A 24,600-nucleotide genomic window follows, 5' to 3' on the forward strand; every position below is an offset into this window, starting at 1 on the left:
TATTAACGTTTAACACAAAGTTTAAACTGTTCATCTTTTATAGAGGGGATTTCCTTGACTAAAGACCGGCCAAGAAATCGGGGTTCATTTCCCGTTCACTCTACATTAAAAACTGAACCCCCTCTTATTTTAAAATTTTTTTAAAAGTGTGTTAATCTAAAAATTTATGACTTAACTATATTCTAAAGAATTTCTAAATACGTTAAGTACGAAATGGATTTATATTTTGTACCGGTAACCTTTGCAGAATTAGACCATTTTTATTTTTAGCATAAACAATAAACAAAATATAAGGAATAAAATCGAAGCTATTTTTGCATTTAATTATTGTTGCTTTTGATGTAATGCCAAAATGAGAAAAATATTTAATTAGAAATATGCGAATGCCAGATTGGATCGTAGAAGAAATGGACTTACAGGAGAATTGAAATGGACAGACGAGGAGGGATGGGCCGTGAAATGAACCATATTTGTTGAAATACAATATTGTTCAAATAAAATATCCATCAACGGCAAAGTTAAGGGAATTAATTAGAATAATTAAGTTTCATTCTTTTAAAAATAATTTTAAAAAACAATTTCCACATTTGCTTATATTTCAATTCGTTTGAATACCTTCATTCATAAAAATAACAAAGAAAAAAAGCTTTGTAATAATCACGCAAAAACAAAAAACATTTGAATGCAATATGAAAGAAAAAAAATAAAAACAATTTCCGTATATAAAGATGAAAGCAAATTACATGATCGCAGCCTAAAATAATAGATCTAAAGTTTATTTCATGCGAAAAGCTTTAACAAATTTGTTGTTTTTTTTTGGTGACAAAATTATTTAAAAGAAGGAATTTTTTTTTTCTGAGACGAAAACGAAAGTAGAACGTTGGAACAAAAACGTTTTGACGTTCGATTCCAATTTTTTTTACGCCCATTTTTTCTCTCTTTTTTTTTTTTTTTTTTTGCTTCAGATTTCGAGATTATTTACAATTCAAGTTGAAATAAGAAATAAGATGCACATAATAAGGAAAGGAATAAAAAATGAAAATAATTATTTACTTATGCCGTAATAAAATTCCATATCGTAAAATGCCTAACAAAGGAAGAAGAAGGAAGGAGGCCTCGCTCTCTCTCTCTCTCCGTCTGCCTTGATTGGCGGTTTGAGAGAAGAATGGAGAAAAAGGGGAAAAAACGGAGAAGGACAACAGAGATCCGATTTGGTACGGAGGAGATTACGGGGAAAGTAATAGACGAGGGGGGTACAAATATACTTTAGTTTAGACTTGGGTTATTTTTAGGGGAGAAAAACAAAAGTGGAGCAAGAGACCGGACACAAGAGGAAAAAAAAAAGGGGGGGGGGGGGGCATTTTTTTTTTTTTTTTTAAATGTAATTCAAAGTGAATTTTATAATTTCAGGAGGGGGGGGAATCTAAACTTAATTTAAATATAAATTACCAAATTTTTGTATTTAAATCTAAAAGACTCAATTCAATGATAAAATTTTAATAAAAAAATAGGTTCCCTAATTATTTTTATTACAAGTTTTAATTTAAAAATCAGGAAATAACTCTAAAAAAAATATTTAAAGAACTTATACTATCAAAACTGAACAAATTTCATTAACTAAATTGCGTTTTAACATTTTTGAAATGTAATTAAAACAACTTTAAAAATAAAATCTGAAATAAATTTAAATTCTGTGAAAATTTAAAATTTTCACAGAATTTAAATTTATTTCTAGGCGAATCAACAAATAAAAATAAAATTTTACGTTTTTGATTTAAAATTGTTTAATATTTTTACTTTTGTCCAATTATTATTTTAAGAATATTTAAATATTTCAAAACATTAAAACTTTCAAAACATCAAATCTTTAGATTAAAAGTCAATTCAAGAATATGGGAAGCTTTTAACAAGTTTCTTTAAATTTCATTTTAACAGAAGAAATAATTTATTTTTAAAAATGGTTGTCCATTATAAAATATATCATTTTACAATTTCTGTAACTTGCTATTAATAAAATCTGGAAAATTCACATTTTAATATTAAATTTACAAAATTTTTGTAGAGTTTTGGTAAAAGAAAATTTTTTTCAAAAAGAAAAAAGTCAGAAAAACAATAATAAAAATAAAACTTTTTAAGACTTATTTCATTAATGATTAAACTTTTATTTATAAAATGTATAAAATTATTTTGGATTTTTCAAACGAAAAGGAGAAAAAATTAAACATGTAAGAAATAGTTTTTAATCAAAATTATGTATAAATTGTCACAAAATTATTCGAATTCTAAACATTTATATTAGTTAAAAAATAATTATGAAAATAAATTGATATTTAAATCTTAAACATTTTATGAGAAATTGTCAGTGAATTGGAATTTTCAATACAACATATTTCTTGAATATTTCTTTTTAAATTAAATAAGTTAATTTTCTTCGTATATCTACTATATAGAAAACACATTCGACATGTAAATATTACATTTTTTTGTATAAAAATGATTTTAAAATAAAATTATAAACAAAAAATTCATATCAATTTTTTTATAAATTCATCAAAAAATTGTCAGACCAATTGTTACTAAAATGTTGAAAATATTTACATTTTAAAAGATTGTTTAATTGATTAAAAAAAAATTGGTACTTATGCACTTTTTATCGTGCTGAAATACGTTATTTCGAAAGCCATTCTTAACATGTGGAGGGGGCGTTTTCGTAACTATTCTGTGCTTCCACCTAACAATTTAATACAAAAAAAAAAAAAGATATAAAACTGGAATTTAACCTAAAATTTGAAAACAATGCTAAGCACCAAAAAAATTAAATCAATATTTATTGCAAAAACGTTTTTAATCATTTCTGACTGTCATTTAAAAACAATTATAGAATTTAACATTTATATAATAATAAAATATAAAAACTTCAAAATCAAAAAGGAAAGTTAATTTTTTTTATTACTAAAATAAAAATTTAAAATAAAATAAAAATTTAAAAAAAAAAAAAAAAATTTAAAAAGAAACAATATGCAATGGAAATAATTAGTTACCAAAAATTCTTTGTGCAAAAAATTTTTCAGACATTAAAAAATTATCCAAAAAGAAACTTTTGGGTAAAAGTTTTCTTAAAACATTTATCATAATAAAAGCAAAATATTTCTCCAATATTTTTTTTGGATAAATTTCACTAATTAGATTTTTGCCTTGAAATGTTTTTTTTTTCCTTTTTTACACTTAAAATCATAAAAAAAAAAAACTTCTAAATTATTTAATTCTAAATATTTTTCTCTGATTAATTATTTTTATATTTATGTGTATATTTTTATATATATATATAAATATATCAAAACGTAAAATTTTGCATAAAAAATAAATTTTATTTTTTAGTTTTAAATTTGCATCTTCTAAAAAGTTTGTTTCTTAAACAAAACGTAAAAAAAAACAAAAAAAAAAAAATCAAAAAATTTATAAAGTATTAACTTAAACAAAACCTATAAAATACAGAGAAAACAATATACAAAGTATATAGGTATATTTATAACATACAGAGAAGCACATCTAAGTATATAAAAGATGTATATTAGCAAGCATTCGTGTATTGTTTGTTAAAAATACGACATCGAAAAATGCGTGTGTGTCGCGCTAAGTCCAACAAGATAGATCGTAATTGAAATTAGCAAGTTTCGCGGTCGAATTAATCGTTAAATTATAATGCTTACGAATTAAATAATCATACAAAACGATTCAATAACACTTTGTGCGTATATATAGTTTGATTTTTTTATTTTATTCGTCTTGGAGAAGGGATTTTTAGGCGAGAGAATTTCAAGGACGGTTCGTGTGGTCTGAACAAAGATGGCCGCCGTCCGCCATTTTTGTCGAAATCTTCTCCGCCATATTTTTCGATGGAAGATGGCGGCGCCCATGAGATTCATGATGGCGGACAGCAAAACCAAAACAAACATGTTTACAAATGAAAACAACCGTCGGAGAGGAGAAGAAAAAGCAAGAATTTTAGTCCAACAGCTCAGTTTAGAAGCGCCATTAAACCTGTCCTAATTCCCGACTTACGTCACTCGACAGCTATGACCTTTTTTATCGACTTTCTTCTCTTTATACGAAATGTGTTGTTTAGGCGAGATCAGTGTTTTGGATCGGATTTTACCGTTTCAGGACTAAGTTTTTTTAGCAGCTTTTGATAGAAATCCACCCAATAAATGTCAACGTGACATTTATTGGATATATTTCTGTCAGTATTTTGTTTTAGTTTTCGGCTTTTGAGCGATTATGGAGACTTCAGAGATGACAGGCTTCTGTCGCCATTTTGTTGTTCTAACTTAAGACTCGTTACTACTTGCGTTTTGAAGTAAATAAAGGATTTGACACAAGTTAAACCATAAAAAACCTTACCCGGGTAGGTAGAAGAGTAACTTATCTGATCTCTGGTGATATTTATTTGTTATATAGTCGTTTCTTGGCCACTTTTTCTCAGTTTGTTGTCTATTCTAGTAAATACCACACGTTATTCTTTTTCTACAACACAGAATTACACATCAGCTAGCAGATTGACATTAACATCAATTTTATTATTTTTTTTTTAGATAAAATAAAACAACTGAAAGGCACAAACCTGTAGCCCACATCGTCACTGAGAATTCTCCTTCTAACGTTTTGATTTGGACTTGTTTCTGTTCCCATTTCTTGGCGGCCGAGCTACCATCGAATGCCAGATCAGCCCCGACGACCGACGTCGAGACGGTGTTGTTTTTCGACCTGTTGGCCCTTCTTTTGCCACCACCGCTGGCCCCACCACCGCCTCCGCCGTTGCCCTTGCCCCTCCGAGTTGTGGTCGCCTCCTCAGTGGATATTTCGATCTCCGGAACGGGAATCGACGAGGAGTCGGCGTACACGAGGTTCGGGTCGCCGACCACCTCCTCGCGGGTCTGCAGGACGATTTCCTCGTGGGCCGAATCGGCGGCCAACGGTTGCAAGGCGATCATCGGCTGTACCTCCACCGTGTCGTCGCTGGTCTCTACCGTTTCGACGGGCATCTCCACCGGAATGGACTCCACTTCCACCTCCTGTATTTCTACCTCTGAACCGATCACGGACGCCATCTTGTCTTTGCGCTTTTGCTTTTTTTTTTTTCTTCTGCGGCGCTGAAAGTTTTCTAGGTATTATGACGGAGTAGGAGGGACGGAGGAGGAAAGGCAAAAGAAGAAAAGAGGGGAGTAGTGTGAGGAAGAGGCGGAGAGGAAAACAGAGACCACGTGACCTGACACACGATATATGAATATTCATGAGAAAAACAGGCAGCAGCTGCGCGCTCCCTCCTCTCTCCCTCTTTCTCTCTAGTTGTTTTTGCGGGTTTGTTTTACGGCATCTCAACCCTTTTCCGGTTATTTAATGCCGAATCCAGAAATTTTGATTAAAAAAAAAAAAGAAAGAAAATGCTAGTGCTTTCATAGAATAGTTATGCTTTGTGCTTGTTTGGAATAATAACAAAAATCGGAAAATGAAATTTCAACGCAAAAAATTAATTTACATGTCGAAATTAGTAATATATCAAAAAATTACGAAAAATTATGATGTAAAAAATTCATTATTATGGAAAATAGTTTTCGAAAAAAATATGCAAGTTATGCTAAAATAATAAAAAAAATTCCAAACTATGGGTTAAATACTTCCCTTGTTTAAGTTACATTTCAAAACGAATAATGGCGGATTAATGAAGCGTGAAATCGTTTAAATACATATTTTATGTAATAATGCAGTAACATGTTACGAATTGTGACATGATAATTAAGTAGATAACATTGGTTGTCGAGAGTGCCCCCCTCTAAATTTCACAATTTTCAATTTTTTTTTTTTTACTTTTTTCTGTTAATATCATATAGACTTAAGTTTCAGATTATAAAAAAAAAAAAAATTGAAAAAAAAATGAAAAATTATAATTTTCACGCAGGGATTCAGTTTTCAATTATAACGTTGTACTAAATTGAACACGAACTTTGTGACCACGAACACGATAGATATATAGATAGATAGATAGATAGATAGATAGATAGATACATACATACATACATACATACATACATACATACATAGATGAGATGGATACGAGGGGTGTGCAATAAGTAATGCCCCTGGCCCACTTCCCATAGCAGTAGAGCAACGAAACTTGGCACAGTTATTAGTCTTTCTCTACATAGGAACCACCCAGAGTTATGCATTTCTCCCATCGTTTGATGCAGCTCTGGATACCGTTTTTGTAGAACACCCCAGGTTGGTCCTCCAACCACGACGTGACTTCAGAAATCAAGGTCGCATCATTAGGGAAACGCTTTCCTTTCAAGAACAACTTTTTTTTCTTCTTTTTTTTAAATTACATTTTCACCCCAAACAAGGCACATTGCCACTTTGATGTAGGGGCTACTATCAGGGGCAACAACTACTGGGGTACTATGTTGTGATTTGGGGAGCAAGATGTCGGTTCACGTTACACTTGAACTTCTGCATGTCAGTACAGTTGGGGAAGCAGTGGCCTGGAATGGAATTCCAGAGTTTAGCGATTCAGGGGAAGAAACTACTGGAGTAGAAAGATCTTTTACATCTAGAGATCTCTACTGTGTGGGGGTGGGATTTAGCTGCCTGTCAGGTTTGTTGAGGGTGTCTACGTCATGGGGACACAAGTGTCTGCAGTTCGCCAGAGCATTCACCATTAAAATACTTGTAGATCAGGCAGAGGGATGCAACATTACGTTGACGGGACAGAGGCTAGAGCTTAGATACCAGTTCAGGGCCTATCAGATTTGCGACTCTCTTTTGAACCTTGTCTAGGAGCGAGAGACTAGGAGCAGATGCACCAGCATAAATGTGACAGCAATACTCCATACATGGGCGAATGGTGGCCTTATAGAGGTACAGGATACTTTCGGGTGTTAGTAGTTTTCTAGCACGGTAGAGAGAGCCTACCTTCTTTGCAGCGGCCCTAGCAACGCTTTCATGGCTGGGAAGAGGTGAAAGTCAGAGGGTGCAAGGTTAGGAGAGTAGGGAGGATGGGGAAGGATTTCATAACCACACGCGCGTGCTTCTGATCTGGCGACATGCGAGTTGTGGACAGGAGCGTTGTCCTGCAGGAGGAGGGTAACTTTGCTGATCTTGCCCCGCCTCTTGATTTTGATAGCTTCCCTTAATTTCCTCAAAAGTGAAGCATAATAGGCTCCTGTAATTGTGGTACTCTTTGCCAGGAAATCTGTCATCACTACTCCGTCCTGGTCCCAAAAAACTGTGAGCATGACCTTGCCAGCGAAGGGCTGCACCCTTGCCTTCTTTGGAGGTGGTGAGTCCAAGTGCTTCGACTGCATTGACTGGGCTTTGGTTTCTGGATCATAGTGATGGACCCAGGTTTCATCCTGTGTAATCAGTCTTTTGAAAAACTTTGACTCATCTTCTTGGCACATCTCCAAATTCATCCTCGAGCACTCAACGCGTTCTCGCTTCTGGAATGGTGTGAGCAACCTGGGAATCCATCTGGCAGATACCTTATGCATATGCAAATTGTCATGAATGATAGTTTCCACAGACCCTGTACTAATCTTGACATCTTGGGCTATTTCGCGAATAGTAATGCACCGATCTTCCAAAATGGTAGCCTCAACTTGACGGACAGATGTCTCATCAATCGCAGAGGGGGGGGGGGCGACCAGGTCTGGGAGCTGTTTCCACAGACTTCCGACCATGTTTGAATTCACGATGCCAGCGTTTTACAAGGTCATATGATGGGGCATTATCACCATGTTTCTTTCATTTCATCAAAAGTCTCCTTTCAAATACAAAAATCGGATCACTGTTTGACATTCAACAGGCTCCATTTCACACCTGATTTAGTTCAAACGCCTGTAAACCAGAAACCACAATTAGTTCAGAGCTGTAATTTGCCACATAACCCGTAGAGATATAAATCATTGCACATGCAAAATTTCAGCTAGATCAGACCACTGGAAGTGGGTCAGGGGCATTACTTATTGCACGCCCCTCGTACATAGATATATGATAGAGAGAGAAGGATAGATACGTAGATGAGAGAAGAGGGGAGGTAAAGAAAACTTCCTTCTTTTTTAACCTCTCCGTTCTAACCCCTACCTTCCGGTCACATCAGAGAGAGTTGCCATTTTTTTTTCATCGTGGTCACAAAGTTCGTGTTCAATTTAGTACAACGTTATAATTGAAAACTGAACCTCCATGTGAAAAGTTATGAAATTTTTTTTTATAATCTGAAAATTAAGTCTATAATCGATAATATTAACAGGAAAAAAGTAAAAAAAGTGAAAATTGTGGAATTTAGAGGCGGGGAGCACTCTCGACAACGTCCGCCCATTGGTTTTATTTGAAATCGATATAAAAATAAAGAAGATAACATTGGTTTTGAATGGAAATTTAATTTTGCTATATTCAATCTTCGTTTGCATTCCAAACATGCACGCAAATGTTGGTGCGTGTGTAAAATAGTGATAGGTACAAAAGTCCAGAATGCAACCTAATTTTTTAAAAATACAGAAAATTTCACTAAAGGAAAATATATTCCAAAATTCATATAAATTGATTTTTTAAACTAAGAAAATCAAATTTTATGCCGAAGCGAGACGTATTTTGAGCTGCTAAAAACATGGAGATACCTTAATTCGAAATATACGGCATAATCACATTAACACACCGGTTCTCATGAGATCACCAAAGTTAAGAACATTGAACCTGGTCAGTACCAGATGGGTGACCAATTTGGGAATTCCAGACGTTGTATGTGGAAGGACGTCGACACCTCTCTGCAAGAGTTTCAAAAACCTAACGTAATTTCCCCTAACATATATATATGTGACTACGGATTACTTGTAAATTTCATACTCCCATAGAACTTCCTCCTTTGGAGGAAGCCGGTTAAACTCGCATAGGGTTAGTGCCGTTTCCAACTCAATTCAAACTATTAAGATCAAAATCAGTCTTTTAATGGCTACAATTTACAACTAAAATCGGAAAAAAATGATTTTCCATATAAAAAACACTTCTTGATTAATTTACGTGACTTTTGGAATATGACAGTTTTGTTCTGTGACGGTTACATACATCATAAAAAGCCAGTATCTTCAGAGAGGCTGATCTGGTAACACCATTGGTCTTCTAGCTAACTCTCTCTCTCTCTCTCTCTCTCTCTCTCTCTCTTTCTCTCTCTCTCTTTTACCCCAATTTTAGTTCTGAATATGACTTCAATGTAAGTGAGGACACAAATTTGAAATGTGGAGTCACCCCTTAGTTATAACGACTCCCAGGTCCATTCTCCGACCTGAAATAGTGGAAATACCTGTTACCATCTCATCTGTGGGTTAAATAGAGTCGTTTACGCACGACAAATATATAACTGAAAAAAACAAACGGATGATTTATAAATGAAACAGTTCTTATTAAGAATTCGACTTAGAAAAAGCAAAACTACTCGTCACAGAACGAAGATGGCATATTCCAAAAAATCACATAAATTGATGAACTAGTTTTATATTTTTTACAATTTATAGCAATTTTAAAAGTAAATTGTATCGACTACAAGACTGATTTGGTCTCGATAGTTCTGATTGAGTTGTCTCCCTTATTCATAAAATATGGCCGCTCCAAAAATACTTGCGTCTCATTTAGTAATAAAATTTGCTTTTTTTTTAGTTAAAAAAACAAACTACTTGATCAATTTATGTGATTTTTAAAATATAATATCTTCGTTCTGTAATGGCGGTTACGTACATCATGAAGATTTTTCGGTAAATTTTTGCTTGGTTTCCATGCTCCGACGAACTGCAAGCATTTGTACCTCCTCGACGTAAATACCCCCTACAAACCCGACAAGCAGCTAAATCCTACCCCTTCACAGTAGAGATCCCTAGATGTAAGAGAGTCTTCTACTCCAGTAGTTTCTTCACTAGAACCGCTAGACTTTGGAATTCCCTTCCGGGTCCCTACTTCCCCAACTGTACTGACATGCAGAAGTTCAAGTGTAACGTGAACCGACATCTTGCTGACCAACTCCCTACATAGTACTCCTGTAGCTTATGTCCCTGATAGTAACCCCCTACATCAAATTGGCAATGTGCCTTGTTTGGGGTGAAAATGTAATAAAAAAAAAATATCATTTTCCTTTAAAAACTGATGACTTTTACTGTTTTCGCGAATGCTGAAAATGATTATCGCATTTAAATTTTCCGCATATAAATAATTTTCCGGATAGTAAGCAATGTAATTCCTTATGTTAAAAGTGGTGACCATTGTTGTACATGCAAGCGCGCATATATTTATTTTTGAACTAAATCGAATTCTAAATAAGAACCAATACAACTTTTACAGAAACAACAAAATTCAACATTAAAAAAACCTGAAAAGGAGTTTGAGAATTTTATTTTTTTAAATCCTAGCAGCCATCAAGCGATGCCAGGAAGCAGAGTGGGGTTCAGCCCGTTTTTTATTTTTGTTAAGTAGAATGCCTATACTTCTTGACCTGGCATCATCATCATTATCATCATCATTATCATTATTTTCCAGCAATCACCTTCTTTTGCTCTGTCAGGGAGGTGGAGGGGTGATGGAGGAAGGGCTTTTGTCTGTTTTCCTCAGCTTTTCGAGTTTTGCCGGTCTGTGAAGGACGTGCTGACTGTAACTCCGCCAAGAAAAAGTTTTTGACGTTAAATATTATGTTCTGCATTTTTTTTGTTCAGGGAAAAACGTTTACAATTTCATTCTCAGTAATTAAAAAGCAACAAGGTTTTTCTAACTGGGAAATTATTAGTCTCGAAGAACTAACAAAAGAAACCGTTTGAATTTTGAGATATTTTTCTGTAAGAAACAGAAATTTAATTTGCAGGCCAGTGAGATAAGACAGGCAATTTATGGGCACATGTGTTCTTACAGAAAGAGACCGTCTTGGAAGACATTTCTACCGAAATTCCCTTCTCATCAGGACATTTTATTTTAAGAGAAAAAGAAAACAAAACATTAGAACCAGAAGGTTCTAGAAGATTGTAAGAGTGCTTCTCAAGGAAAGGACTGAAAAAAAGTAAAAAAAAAATTTTTAAAGACTCCTTTTCACATGCTTCTTTTCTTTCAGGTTTTACAAATTAAGTAAGACTATTTTTTGTATGATTATTTTGAAAGGGACACCGTATATATTCCCGTTTTATTTGTCACTATCGTTTAGACAATAAATTTAACTTTGTCGTTCAATTCGATAGAATTAATTCCAGAATTAATCTTTTAATTAGAGACCTCTTTCTTGTATGTTCTATTTTTTTTTATAATTGGTACCTGAGGTTAATTGTTAGCCCTGCTTTGGGAAATAAAAGCAATTCAGCGTTTAATCTATATATATATAAAAGCGAAAATGTATGTATGTATATATGTATGTATGTATGTATGTGTGTATGTTTGTGTGTCTGCTAAAAACTTTCGACAAACACAACAAAAATTTACAAACTCGGTATCATATTGAAGCTCCATCCTCCGTTCAAAAAATATCAAAATTTGGCCAAAAACGTTCATTTTTTTCACCCCGAAATCGACAATTTTCGACAGGGGGGTAACAAAAACGGCCCTCTCGACCGGTTCTATGCATGCGTCAGATGACGTCATGACCTGATTTACTTTAAATAGTTGAAAAACTGAATAAATTTCATGTACGTCGCGTTAGGGCAGTTGATTAGCACGTTGGTTCATTATCTTAACGTTTTGGGTTCGAATCGTGGTGTGAGATGTCTTTTTTTTTTCAATTTTTTTAAATTTAAATATTGAACCAGTGTTATTTAAGCCATTTTCACGTAACATTTGTTTTTCTGTTTTTTTTAATTTTTACTTCACTTATCCACCCCCGACCACACACCCAAAAACACCCGGGTACCCACCGATTTTTAAAATTTTAATATCGAAACAGGTTTATTTAAGCCATTTTTCACATGTTCGTTTTTCTGTTTTCATCGTTCGTTTGCCTTACATTAGTTTTTTTTGTGTTTTTTGTCCCGCTTAAGTGTTAACATTGTTTTCTTTTTTTACTTCGCTTATAACAAACAAACCTATGTCGTCGTCGTCGTCGGAATGTTCGACGACTTCCGGCCGCGCACCTGACAATTTGGTTCTTAAATAAATTCAAATATCTTTCACTAACTCATTCTGGCTGGCCGATTTTATTTTCAAACTTCGCCCCAGGGCTTCCGGTTCGATCCTACCCCCCCCCCCCCCGAGTTCTTTTTAATTTAACACCACACGCACCTACAAACACCCGGGCAACGCCGGGTACCCCCGCTAGTTTTTCAATAAAACTTGACTAAATTGATATACGTTTCAGGTCTGGTTTTTCATTTGCTCTTTTTTATATTTTGCCTCCATTTTGTCTATTGTCACTTTGTCTTTATCCATGAAACTTTGCTTAAATTCTTCAACACTTTGTTTTATTTTTTTAATTTATTTTTTCTCCATTTTATTAAATATTTGTTACACTAAAAAAAAAACGTGTTTTGGTAATGACAACTACAAAATACGTCAGGGTCGATATGCCATAAAACAAAACAATCAATATTTGTTTACAACTCTCCCCCTCTCTCCCTCTCTCTTTCTCTCCCTCTCTTTCTTTTAATAGTTTCAAACTCCTTTCTCCCTCTCTCTTTCTCCCATTCTCTCTTTCTCCCATTCTCTCTCTCTCCTCTCTCTCTCTCTCTCTCTCTCTCTCTATCTATCTATCTATCTATCTATCTATATATCTATCTCTTTATTAGGTTACAGTTTTTTTTTTCTTTCCGTCCCTCCTTTTTCTTAATTAGTTTTTCTGTCTCCGAGTAAATATAAACGGGGATGTGAGAAAGATGTTTCGTTTCTTCCCCCCCCCCTCCTCTTACATTTATTTTCCTGTTACGTTTTTCACCCTCTCTATCTTTCTCACACTTACCCTTTTTCACTCTCTCCGTGTTTCCTACATACTCACTCTTCAGCATCATATACTCTCTCTCCTCTCACTGTCTCTCCCTCTCCCTCTCTATCTCTCTTTTTCCATAGTATCTTATGTTTTTGATGTGTTGCCAGCTTTTTTAGTCATTTTCACAACCAATTAAGAATACCTAGATTTGCTCAAGTCTTTTTCAAAAACGTCTTCTTTTCTCACTATAAATGTACTACTCTCCCCCCTATCTATCTATCTATCTATCTATCTATCTATCTATCTGTCTATTTTCGTATAAACCTAATCAGTTTCTTTTTCCTCTCTCTGTCTATATGTTATGCTCCTCTCATACCCCTCTCTTTGTATATGCGATGCTTCTACTGTACCTTTTTCTTTATATATGTAAAGCTTCTCTCCGCCCCCCCGTCTCTGTATGTGCTATACTTCTCTCACTCTCCTCTCTCTATTTATATTATGCTTCTCTCACAGCCATGCCCCTCTCTCTCTCTCTCTCTCTCTCTCTCTCTCTCTCTCTCTCTGTATATATATATATATATATATATATATATATATTATGTTTCTCTCACCCCTTTCTTTATATATATATATATCATGTTTCTCACACCACTCTCTCTATATATATGTTATACTTCTCACGCCACTCTCTCACTCTCTCTCTCTCTCTCTCTCTCTCTCTCTCTCTCTCTCTATGTTATGCTTATGACACCACTCTCTATATATATATATCCTGCCTTGACAAAGTTCAAAACCAACCGTAGCCTAGTAATAAATGCTCGTTCTTTTCTCTTCCCTACAACCTCTTTTCCACAGAATAAACGTTGCAAGCCTGTCTCTTCTCTATCATTATTTTCATGGCAAATGCTCGTCATAGCTCCAATCTATCGCCCCCCCCCCTTGTCAAACTTTCACAAAAATCACTTGCTTAGCTGAAAACACAATTTCCCCCACTCTTTATCTCTGCCTAAACCTAAACGTAACTTCCATGAACAAAGCTTCTTTCTTAGAACTACACACTTGTGGAACTATCTTCCATTTTATGACTACGATGTGGTCGTCTTCAAGTTCAATGTAAACAAATTCTTGTTAAGCTATCCCTTTTAGTAATCAAATTATACCAAATTTCCACTATTGACAATTACTACGATAGTGTCTCAATGACTACCGTACACTGATCAACTCTTATCCTCGAGTGGCATCTAAAAGGTGACACCTTTGTATATAAAAAAAATCATAAATATACATTTTCTTGCAAGTAGTTGTTTATCAGAAATGTTTAATAGAAAATTATGTCTTAAAATTATTGTGAGAATTAAAATGTTGTTTTTATTAATGAACCACTACTTATAAAGACTAAAAGACATTTGAGGATGGAGGTTAATGAGATGCGTCAGTTGAATGATTATAAAGATTATGAGAGGATTGAAATGGTGAAGAATAGAATAAAAAAAGTTTGATGACTTATGGAGATGGTTTATGACAAGTGTTCGAAGATGATTATGTTGTAATCTTCTGGGAAGCAGTCTTATGATAATGTGCTTCACAGATGAGAAGCTCTTGCAAAGAAGCCTTGTTCATGGAAAATTTGCCTAGCACTAGGGACATGGTTGAAGAAAGTAGTGTAAGGATGATTAATTGGAATCAGAATCGGGAATCGAAAAAATCAAAACTTTTGAAGGTATCGGAATCGGTATCAGAATTGGAAACCTTTGTGCATATTTTCCAATGCCAATAACGATTCTGGTTATTGTTTCTATTTTTTAGTTTGTTTTTGTTTAAAACTTAATTTTACTTATATTAATGATGAAATAATAAATATTTATCATTTCAAATTACAAGTAAAACTAAAACCCCTACATCCGTTCCTGCAAATGTATTTATATGTTTGGGTTTTGCAGTAACTAGACCCCAATACCCTCAAAAAACATAAGTCCATATTTAGAAATTTAATAGAATTGGAATCGGAATTAGTAATTGTATCGGAATCAAGAATTTAGAAGAGAATCGGTAATCATATCGAAATTGGGAAAAATATTGGAATCGTCCCATCACTAGAAGAAAGGAAAACCTTTATTTCATTGTTGTAAGTAAGACGAGTTCTTGCAGTGAATGTTTTGTAATGAGCAACCAGAGGTTGGAGCTCAGTCGAACACCTTGCATAGAAATAATTAAAGAGTAGTAGAGAGACTAGCATAATCTCTTCTGTAAGAAAGAGGTTTAAAGGGAATAAAGAGATCAGCTCCCTCCCTCTCTCAAGATTTCCAAATTTATTTTGTACTCTGTCAGGCAAGAAAGAATGCTGTGAGCAACACCTCCGCAGATATGGCAAGAACACTTCATTTTAAGACACATCCGGCTCATATAGGTAGAGGACTGCATCATCAGAAGTCAGATACTTTCTAGAGCTGTGGAATGATGCAACAATTTTTGCTGCAACCTAAGCAATGGACGCCTTCCATTTTAAATCTGGAGTTAAAATCAGCTCTACAAGCTTATCAAAACAAGCAGTGATCCATTCATTTTGAATGGGGCAAATCAAGAATCTGAGTATTGGTAGTGAAAGAAGAGAGGTCTGGATCAGAAGAGAAAAAAAGAGGGGGGGGGAGAATTATAAATAGAAAGAAAGAGGGAGAGAAAGGGAGAGTTCCAGATCAGAAGAGAGAGAGAGAGAGAGAGAGAGAGAGAGAGAGAGAGAGAGAGAGAGAGAGAGAGGAAGGGTTCCAGATCAGAAGAGAGAGAAGGAGAAAAAGTTCCAGATCCGAAGAGAGAGAATAAGAGAGGGTTCCAGATCAGAAGAAAGAAAAAAAGGGCCGTTCTAGATCAGAAAAGAGAGAAAAAGAGAAGAGGAGTTCTAGATCAGAAGAGAGAGAAAGAGAGACTTCCAGATCAGATGAGAGACAAAGAGCGAGAGTTCCAGATGAGAAGAAATAGAAGAGGAAGAGGAAGAGTTCCAGCTAAAAAGAGAGAGAATCAGTGAGACCTGGTTCTGCCATAAATGCCACTCATCTCAAAACATGATTTTGAAGACTAACAATAAAGAACAATCGTAAGAAACATAAATTTATGCAAATCTCCTGTCATCGTAAGAAGGTCACAACGATGTTGGGTGACCATGTCTACCTCCTCTTGATAACAGCCGCCAACTGCTGTGTGCCATGGTTTCCTTCTACTTTGTTTTATTTTCTGGCTGTGTTATCATTTCCCATATTGGCAGCTGGCAAAGGGGTGCATACTGGTTTACAAGTATAAAAAATAAAACTATTTTTACAAATTTGATTGCCAATTTTAACTCTGCTCACGTTTCCTTGGAAATCATTTCCTCAACCGAAGCAATTTTTGTTTCATAAATTCGATGCTCTTCCTAATGAAAACCCAGGTTGATGATGGGGACCTGTGTTTTTATTGAAACGGCATCTGTAGGTGATTGCCAATCAAGGCAAATAAGCACTTCACCTGCCCTTCAAGTATGTTTTAAAAAAGAAAACATTTTTTGTTTCTTTTATCTTTTACAGTCATTTTATTTATTTATTTTTTTTTTACATGGGAATCATCATTTATCAAAGCCACTCGAGGATAACGGTTAATGAATGTAAAGTGTTAGTTTAGTAATCATTAATGGTGTAAATTGGGTAGAATTTAATTATTTATGAGGACAGTTCAACAAGAATTTGTTCACATTGGATTTGAAGGCTACCATGTTGTATGCAACCGGGAAGAAGACCAGCGGAACAGTGTTCCAAAGGTAGAAAATTCTTAGAAAGAAGCTTTGTCCATGGAATCTACATTTAAATTCATGCACAGATAGACAGTGAGAGCAATCATATAGTGGTTGTAGCTAGTCGAGTGTTTTTGTGAAAGTTTGGCAAAGGGAGGATGATAGATTGAAGTTTTGTTGAGCACTTACCATCAAAAATAGCGATGGAGCAGAGACAGGCTATCGATGTCTCTTCTATGTGAAAGAGGTTGCAGGGAAGAGAGAAAGGCATCAACTACTAGGTTTTGAAGGCGGTGTTGAACTCTATCAAGGCAGAATATGGAGCGACAAGCACTGATGTGGCAACAGTACTCCATTTTAGGGCGAACCTGGTTCTTGTACAAATAGAGGATTGCATCGGCAGTGAGATACCTACTGGAGCGGTAGAGTGATTCAACCATTTTTCCATCAATCTTGGAAACAGATTTGATGCATGTGTTCCATTTCAGATCAGGAGTGAAGGTCAGTCCCAGAAGCTTGACAAGACATGGGGCTTCCCCAAGATAAGATGCATTCATTTCAATTGGGTAATGTGTGGATAAGAGCGATTATGTTGAAAGGTCACTGGGATAACATAGGTTCCCAGACGGAAGTTCTTTAGCAAACCACACTCTCCACAATGGTTCGCTTCTGACTGTGCAACTGGCATCACCCAAAGACAGGTTTCTACAGATTTATTAGACAAAAGTCCCATACAAATAGGAAAAAGTTGGTAGAAGCTATAAATAATTGTAAGAGGGAAATAGCTGCCAAAAGAAAGCATTCCGAAGTCAGCAGAAAAGGGATGGGAAAGAAGTTGCAAGTGGGAAAGAAAAGAAAGAAAAAAACATATTATTGCTTGAAGTGTAAATCCACCGTCTTTTACTGATGTTTAAAAAAAAAAAAATACATACAAAACAAAAATTTCTATAAACTTTTTGTATCCATAATAATTTCACAACAATGGTCCAAACTACTCACACAACTGTTGTAACAGTGCGTAGCGCATGTGTTGAACGACTTTTAGAAATTGATTTCCAAACTTATCTCTGATCAGCTTTCCTTAGAAGTTATGTTCATAAGTTCATCTTTTTCTCATGTGCTAGATGTATCAAATTCGTATCAACCCAGTGAGATGATGGGGACCAAAGTTTTGATAGAGACACAATTTCTTGGTGATCGACACTAAGCCTACTTAGTACTTTAATCTACCCTTTGCTGATTTTTTTAAAGTAAAAATTTACTGATGTTAAAAAAATTTACTTATGAAACAAAAATTTATACAAATTTCTTGTATAAATTTTTGTTTCATACGTAAATGACATAGTATCCCTGCAAATCTGATCCCAAATAGTAGCCCCTTATGACTTTGTCACACTGTACCTTGTTTGGGATGAAAAAACAGAAAAATAAATAAATCAAATAACAGAATATTAATAGTTAGTGATAAAAATGGGGTAGAAATCGATTATTTAGGGGGTCGGCGCAACAAAAACTTGTTTACATTGGAGTTGAAGATAACCATATTGTAGTCAGCTGAAAAGCAGGAGTTTGAATAAACCCCGAATGACGGTCCAAAACATCTGTTCATACTGTAACAAGGCTGTTAAATTTGTCGCAGAAACAAACAAATAAAACAAGAATAAAAATAATTAAATAAAAGAATAAATAAATAAATAAAAAATAATTTTAAAAATAAATTTAAAAAAATAAATAAAAAATAAATAAAAAATAAATAAAAAATAAATAAATAAATAAAAATAAATAAATAAATAAAATAAATAAAATAAATAAATAAAAATAAATAAATAAATAAAAAATAAAATAAATAAATTTAAAAAAAATAAATAAATAAAAATAAATAAATAAAAATAAATAAATAAATAAAAATAAAAAATAAAGAAATAAAGAAAAAAATATGTAAATAAAAATAAATAAATAAAAAATAAAAATGAAATAAAAATTTAAAAAAATAAATAAAAATAAATAAATAAACAAAAAAATAAATAAAAAAGTAAATAAATAAATAAAGAAAAATAAATAAAGAAATTTGAAAAAATATAAATAAATAAATAAATAAATAAAAATAAATAAATAAACCCAGGTCTGCATTTTTTTCTTTCTAACAAAAGTTTTTTATTAACGTTATAAATTTTTTTGACACAACTTAAAATTCTCTCACTATTGTCCATCTCACTTGGTGTATACTTTTCCTCTCCGACCTCACACAGCCATTTCTCGCTTGCATCTTTACACGTCCATTTTCTTTGACGCCGACTTTGTTTCTGCCAAGCACATGGTGTCCTTTTCTTTCCTTTTTTTTGTCTTGCGTACATTTCCTAATTTGCATATGCGCATTTTTTGGTTACTGCTGATGCTGCTAATCTCTTTGCAAGCCAGCCATTCTTTGCTGCTGCTGACTTTTTTCCATATACTCATATGCACTGCGTTAGAATACAACATTGCAGCAAAAGTGACAAAATTACGGCTACCTAAATTGTTTTTCCTCATTTGCGTTTTTTTTACATTTTTTTTTCACCCCAAACAAGTCACATTGCCACTTTGATGTAGGGGCTACTATCAGGGTCTTAAGTTGCAGGAGTACTATGTAAGGAGTTTAGCAGCAAGATGTCTGTTCACATTACACTTGAATTTATACATGTCAATACAGTTGGAAGCAGGAAACCGGAAAAGAATTCCAAAGTCTTGCAGTTCTGGGGAAGAAGCTATTAGAGTAGAAGACCTTCTTACATCTAGGGATCTCTACTGTGTAGGGGTGGGATTTTGCTGCTTGTTGCGTTTATTTTCGTCAAATGGGTACAAGGGCTTGTAGTTCGTCAGAGCATCCACCATTGAAATACTTGTAAAACAGGCAGAGGGATGCAACATTTCGTCGATGGGACAGGGGTTGAAGCTTAGATGACAGTTCAGGACCTATCAGATTGGCGACTCTCTTTTGAACCCTGTCCAGGAACGAGAGACAAGCAGCAAATGCACCAGCCCAAATGTGACAGCAGTACTCCATACATGGGTGAATGGTGGCCTTATAGAGGTACAGGATACTTTCAGACGTAAGTAACTTTCTAGCACGGTAGCGTTTAATCTGTATTCAACATCTTTGTTTCTTTTACAAATATCTGTGCCTCTCTTTTGCCTGCTATCATCATCATCATCATCATCATCACCATCATCATCATCATCATCATCGCCTCTACAGCAGCTCTGTTCCTAGCACCAAGACTGATAACCTTTGCTGCATACCAAACCAAACTGCAGACATCATCATGCACCTCGACAAACCGACTCTTAATCCACTTCTAATTCTTTCCAATACTGCCATCATCATCAGCATCATCATCGATTCTCATCTCAAATAGCAGCAGCACTCATGCTCTCTACAAATAGCAACAGTCTCCAATCCTGTGCCACCTCCTCCTCCTCCTCCTCCTCCTCCTCCTCTTCTTCTTCTTCTTCTTCTTCTTCTTCTTCTTCTTCTACAGAAACTCTGTTCCAATCTACAGCTAGAAGCATCACCATTTACTTCAACAACTTTTTCCGAGCAACAAATTTATTTCATTTATTTATTTTTTTCACTCACTTTCACCCCAAACAAGGCATATCGTCACTTAGACTTGAGGGACTACTAATTGGGGCCATGCCTAAGAAAGATTAAAAAGATGTTCGTTTACGCTACATTTGAACTTCTGCATATCAGTATAGTCAGGGAATTCCAAAGTCTAGCTGTTTGAGAGAAAGAACTATTAGAGTAGAAAGCTTTCTGGTATTAAGGGACCTCAACAGTGAAAGGGTGTGATTTTGTTGCTAAGCGGGTTTGTTAGGGATATGTACGTCGAGGGGGCACAAGTGCAACGAGTTTATCAGAGCACATTCCATTAAAATATTTATAAAACAGGCACAGGGGTTCAACATTGCGGTGAAGGGACAGGGGTTGAAGCCTAATTGACAAAGTGGGACCTATTAGATTGGAGACCCTTTTTTTTGGACCCTATCCAAGAGGGAGAGACTAGTGATAGATGCACCAGGCCAGATGTGGTAACAATACTCCATGCATGGGCGAATGGTGGCTTTGTAAAGGTACAGGATACTCTCAGGTGTGAGTAGTTTTCTAGCACAATAGAGGGAATCCACCTTGTTTGCAGCAGTCTTTGCAATGTCCTCAATGTTCCAGTTCATATTCTCTGTGAATGTTAAGCTGATGAGTTTGAAGGAACCATCCATTTACGTCCTCATTCCACTCCGGTCTGGAGTTCATTTTCTAAGGATTCAGCTATTGTCTTGAATTTGTGTACATCTGTTCTTCCCCTGTGCATGTTATAGAACATTGTATCATTAGCAAATGTACCCATCTTAGACAAAATATTATCAGGGAGGTTGTTAATGAATATCAGGAATAATAGTAGTCCAAGGATCAAATAAAAATCTGGCAGTGTTTTACAATCGTTAACAGAAAAAAGTTGAAAATAACAAACAGGTAACAAATAACTGTAACCAAAGGCAATAAAAGTTACTTTTCTACCTACCTGCATAAATTTGTGTTTTTGAAATATTTTGAAGTGTTTTTATTGCATTTTAATAATTCGATAAGAGTACAATGAAGTGTACCCTATTTTTTCAAAATGGCAGCCAACAGATCTGGAATTTATAGGAGACACTTTTTTTTTTCTATTATCTCGATTTTCAAGAAATAGTAAAGAAATACCTGTTTCAAACACCTTAACATTTACATTTTAATAATTAAATAAAAAGAGAAAAGTATAAAAAAAAAAATAAAAATAAGATTAACAAATTCGGAGACAGTCGGTTGATGCCTGTCAGTTATTTTTATTTTTTCATTATAACATAACAGATTTTGACCAAACTGTTTGATTGAATTCAAAAACGCTTTAAAATACTTTAGTAAAAAATAAAAAATAAAAAAATCCAACTAGGTAGAAAAGTAAATTTTCTTGCTTTTGGTAACATTTATTTGTTGTCTGTTCACTTTTTTGTTTCTTTCACACTTTTTTTCTGTTATTATTAAACATTGCCAAAGATCCTTTAATGATATTTTACTCTAGTGATTATCTCCCTTTGGTTGCTGTCACGTTCATCATGCCTCTTCTCATTTTTTTAATTTGGTAGTGGAAGGTTGTGGCGTGGTCCTTGGCTTTGGTAGAGTCCCTCCGGAATGGCAATAGCATCTTTGAGTATTGCCAAGAACCAGACAAACAATTAATATAATTTCTTTTGGCGCTTCTACACTATTAGGACAAAATTTCGGAAATCATAAAACTGAATTTCACATGAAAACAATGGTATCTACGTATTCCTCATATTTTTAAGATGATTATATCCAAAAATTATGAAAATCGATAAAGAAAATAAAAAATAGAATTTGATGAAAACGATCATAAGAGACAGGAGAGGTCAAAAGGGAGGTAATTTTCTGTTTCAATTTAAACAAGATGGCCACAATTTTTCATCTGCTAACAAAATTAAAGTTGTTTTTTTTTAATAATTCAATAATATTCAGGTAATTTCAACTGCATAATTTGGAAGCTACCATTATAATTTATTAGAATTTATTTTAATTTATTAGAATTTATTATAATTTATGAGAATTGACCAAAAAAAATCAGTAGAAACCATTGTTTTTTATCTGAAAACTCTATTTATCGACTACAAAATTTCGTCCCAATAGTGTAGAAGCACCTTTCTTTTTTCTTTTTTTTTTCACCAAGGAGTCATCTCTTATCAAAGCCCATAGGCAACTTGAAGATAGGGGTTGATAAGGGTACGGCAGTTATTGGGACAACAGCATAGTAATCGTTCATAGTGGAAATTTTGACAATTTAATTACTAAAGGGGACAGCTTAACAAGAACCTGTTTACATTAGACTTGAAGATGACCATGTTGTAGTTAGCTGAAAAGTAGGCCAGCAGAACAGAGTTCCACAGGCAGGCAGTTCTAGGAAAAAAGCTTTGTTCATGGAATCCATGTTTAGGTTTAAGCACAGATAGAGATTGGAGGAAATTATTGATAGTGCTTTCAGTAGACGAGTGGTTTTTTTTGTGAAAGCTTAGCAAAGGGTAGAGTAACATAGATTGGAGTTCAGAATGAAGGTTATATATACCGTTATGCATGCATAGTAAAAATGGAAATGAATAAAATAGAAGGGTCACCAGGTATCAAGTGCAACTATAAACATGAATAGGCTTTTGTAAATGAGAAGATAAAATTATAAATTATAAGAAAGCTTCTCAACCACTGATTGTCATGACTTATAATATCCTACCTGAAAGCTGTCCTTTCAAACTCCTCAGCTTAATATTTACAGGTAACACGAATTGGAAGATGGGCTCCCTCTACCATGCTAGAAAACTACACAGACCTGAGAGTATCCTATATATTTACAAAACCACAATTCACCCTTGCACAAAGTATTATTGCCACATCTGGGCTGGTGCATCTACCACTAGTTTCTCACTCTTAGACACGGTCCAAAAAAGAGTATCCAATCTAATAGATCATGCACTATCAACCAAACTCCAACCTCTGTCCCATCACTGCATAAATGTTGCATCCCTGTGCTTGTTTTAGAAGCATTTTAATCAAATGTGTTCCAATGAATGAAGCAATTGTACTCCCTCGACGAAAATATCCCAAAGCTAACCTGACAAGCAGCAAAATCCCACCCCCTACAGTGTAGCGATCTTTAGATGCTGGAAAACAGCTAGACTTTGAAATTCCCTTCCGATTCCTTGTTTCCCTGACTTTACTGACATGCAGAAGTTCAAGAGTAATATCAATAGAGATCTTGCTGCTCAACTCTCTAGATAGTGTCTCTGTAGATTTGGTCCTAAATAATAGCCCTTACTTCCAAATGGAACAGTTAAAAACTAAATAAATAAGAAACAAAACATTTGGTGCAAGTATACTATAAGATCGAAATTCGAAATTTTTTATATTGAATTTCATCGCAAACCAATGGTCTCTACTTAATTGTCATATTACAGTAATGAATATATTAAAAAAATTACGAAAAAAACGATAAGATAAAAAAATTATTAAAGTAAACTTTTTATTTTTGACAAAAATTAGCAAAAATAAAATGTTGGCTAAAAAAAAGAAATATGGCGACGGGTATTTACGATAAACTTCAAAAACTTGTTTTTTTAAATAATGCCGTAATATTTAAATATTTCTAACATAGCAGTTAAGTAGATATTTTTTTTTTAAATCGATTTTTTCGTTTTTCAAATTTCATCACAAAAGATATATGGAACACATATATCAAATCTGATTGCTGGAAAAGTGGTTGGATCACTCTACTGCTACAGCAGGTATCTCACTACTGATGCAATCCTCTATGTGTATAAGAGCCAGGTACACCCTAAAAATGGAGTACTGTTGCCACACCTGGGTAGAAGCTGCTCGGCATGCTCTATCCAGCCTTGTTTGATTCCAGCTTCGAAACCTAATAGGCGATGCCTTTTTCTTTTCCCTGCAATCTCTTTCCCACAGAAGAGATGTTGCAAGCTTGTCTATGCTCTATCGTTATTTTCATGGAAAGCGCTTGACTGAATGCCAATCTATGATTCCCCTTGCCAAACTTTCACAAAATACACTCAACTAGCTACAACCACTATAAACGATTTCTCTCTCTCCATCTGTGCCTAAATCTTATTCCATGAACAAAGTTTTTTTTCCCAGAACTGCTTACCCGTGGAACACTGTTCCGCTGTCCTGCTTCCCGGTTGAATACAACATGATAGCCTTCAAATTCAATGTAAACAAGTTCTTGTTGAACCGTCCCCATAAATAATCAAATTCTACCCAATTTACACCGTTAACGATTACTACTCTACCACCTTACATTAATTAACCCTTATCCTC

General features: G+C 34.4%; 1 protein-coding gene across 3 annotated transcripts in view; it reads right to left on the reverse strand.

The window, feature by feature from the left end:
- Positions 1-5,282, reverse strand: part of LOC145256350 (transcription factor YY2-like) — a 46,563-nt gene extending 41,281 nt beyond the window's left edge. Inside the window, exon 1 of one of the 3 annotated variants that reach the window (XR_013863980.1) lies at positions 4,622-5,282. Coding sequence is in view for 1 of the 3 variants with exons in the window: in XM_080115167.1 (XP_079971293.1) it covers positions 4,622-5,108 (487 nt within the window). In the remaining 2 variants the exon portion in view is untranslated. The remainder of the gene's footprint in view (positions 1-4,621) is intronic. The other 2 variants (XR_013863979.1, XM_080115167.1) reach the window with 2 other exon arrangements.
- Positions 5,283-24,600: the final 19,318 nt, after the last annotated feature.

The sequence above is a fragment of the Euprymna scolopes genome, chromosome 32 (genome assembly GCF_053919585.1).
Source record: "Euprymna scolopes isolate OS-2025 chromosome 32, ASM5391958v1, whole genome shotgun sequence".
In the NCBI taxonomy this organism is placed as follows: domain Eukaryota; kingdom Metazoa; phylum Mollusca; class Cephalopoda; order Sepiida; family Sepiolidae; genus Euprymna; species Euprymna scolopes.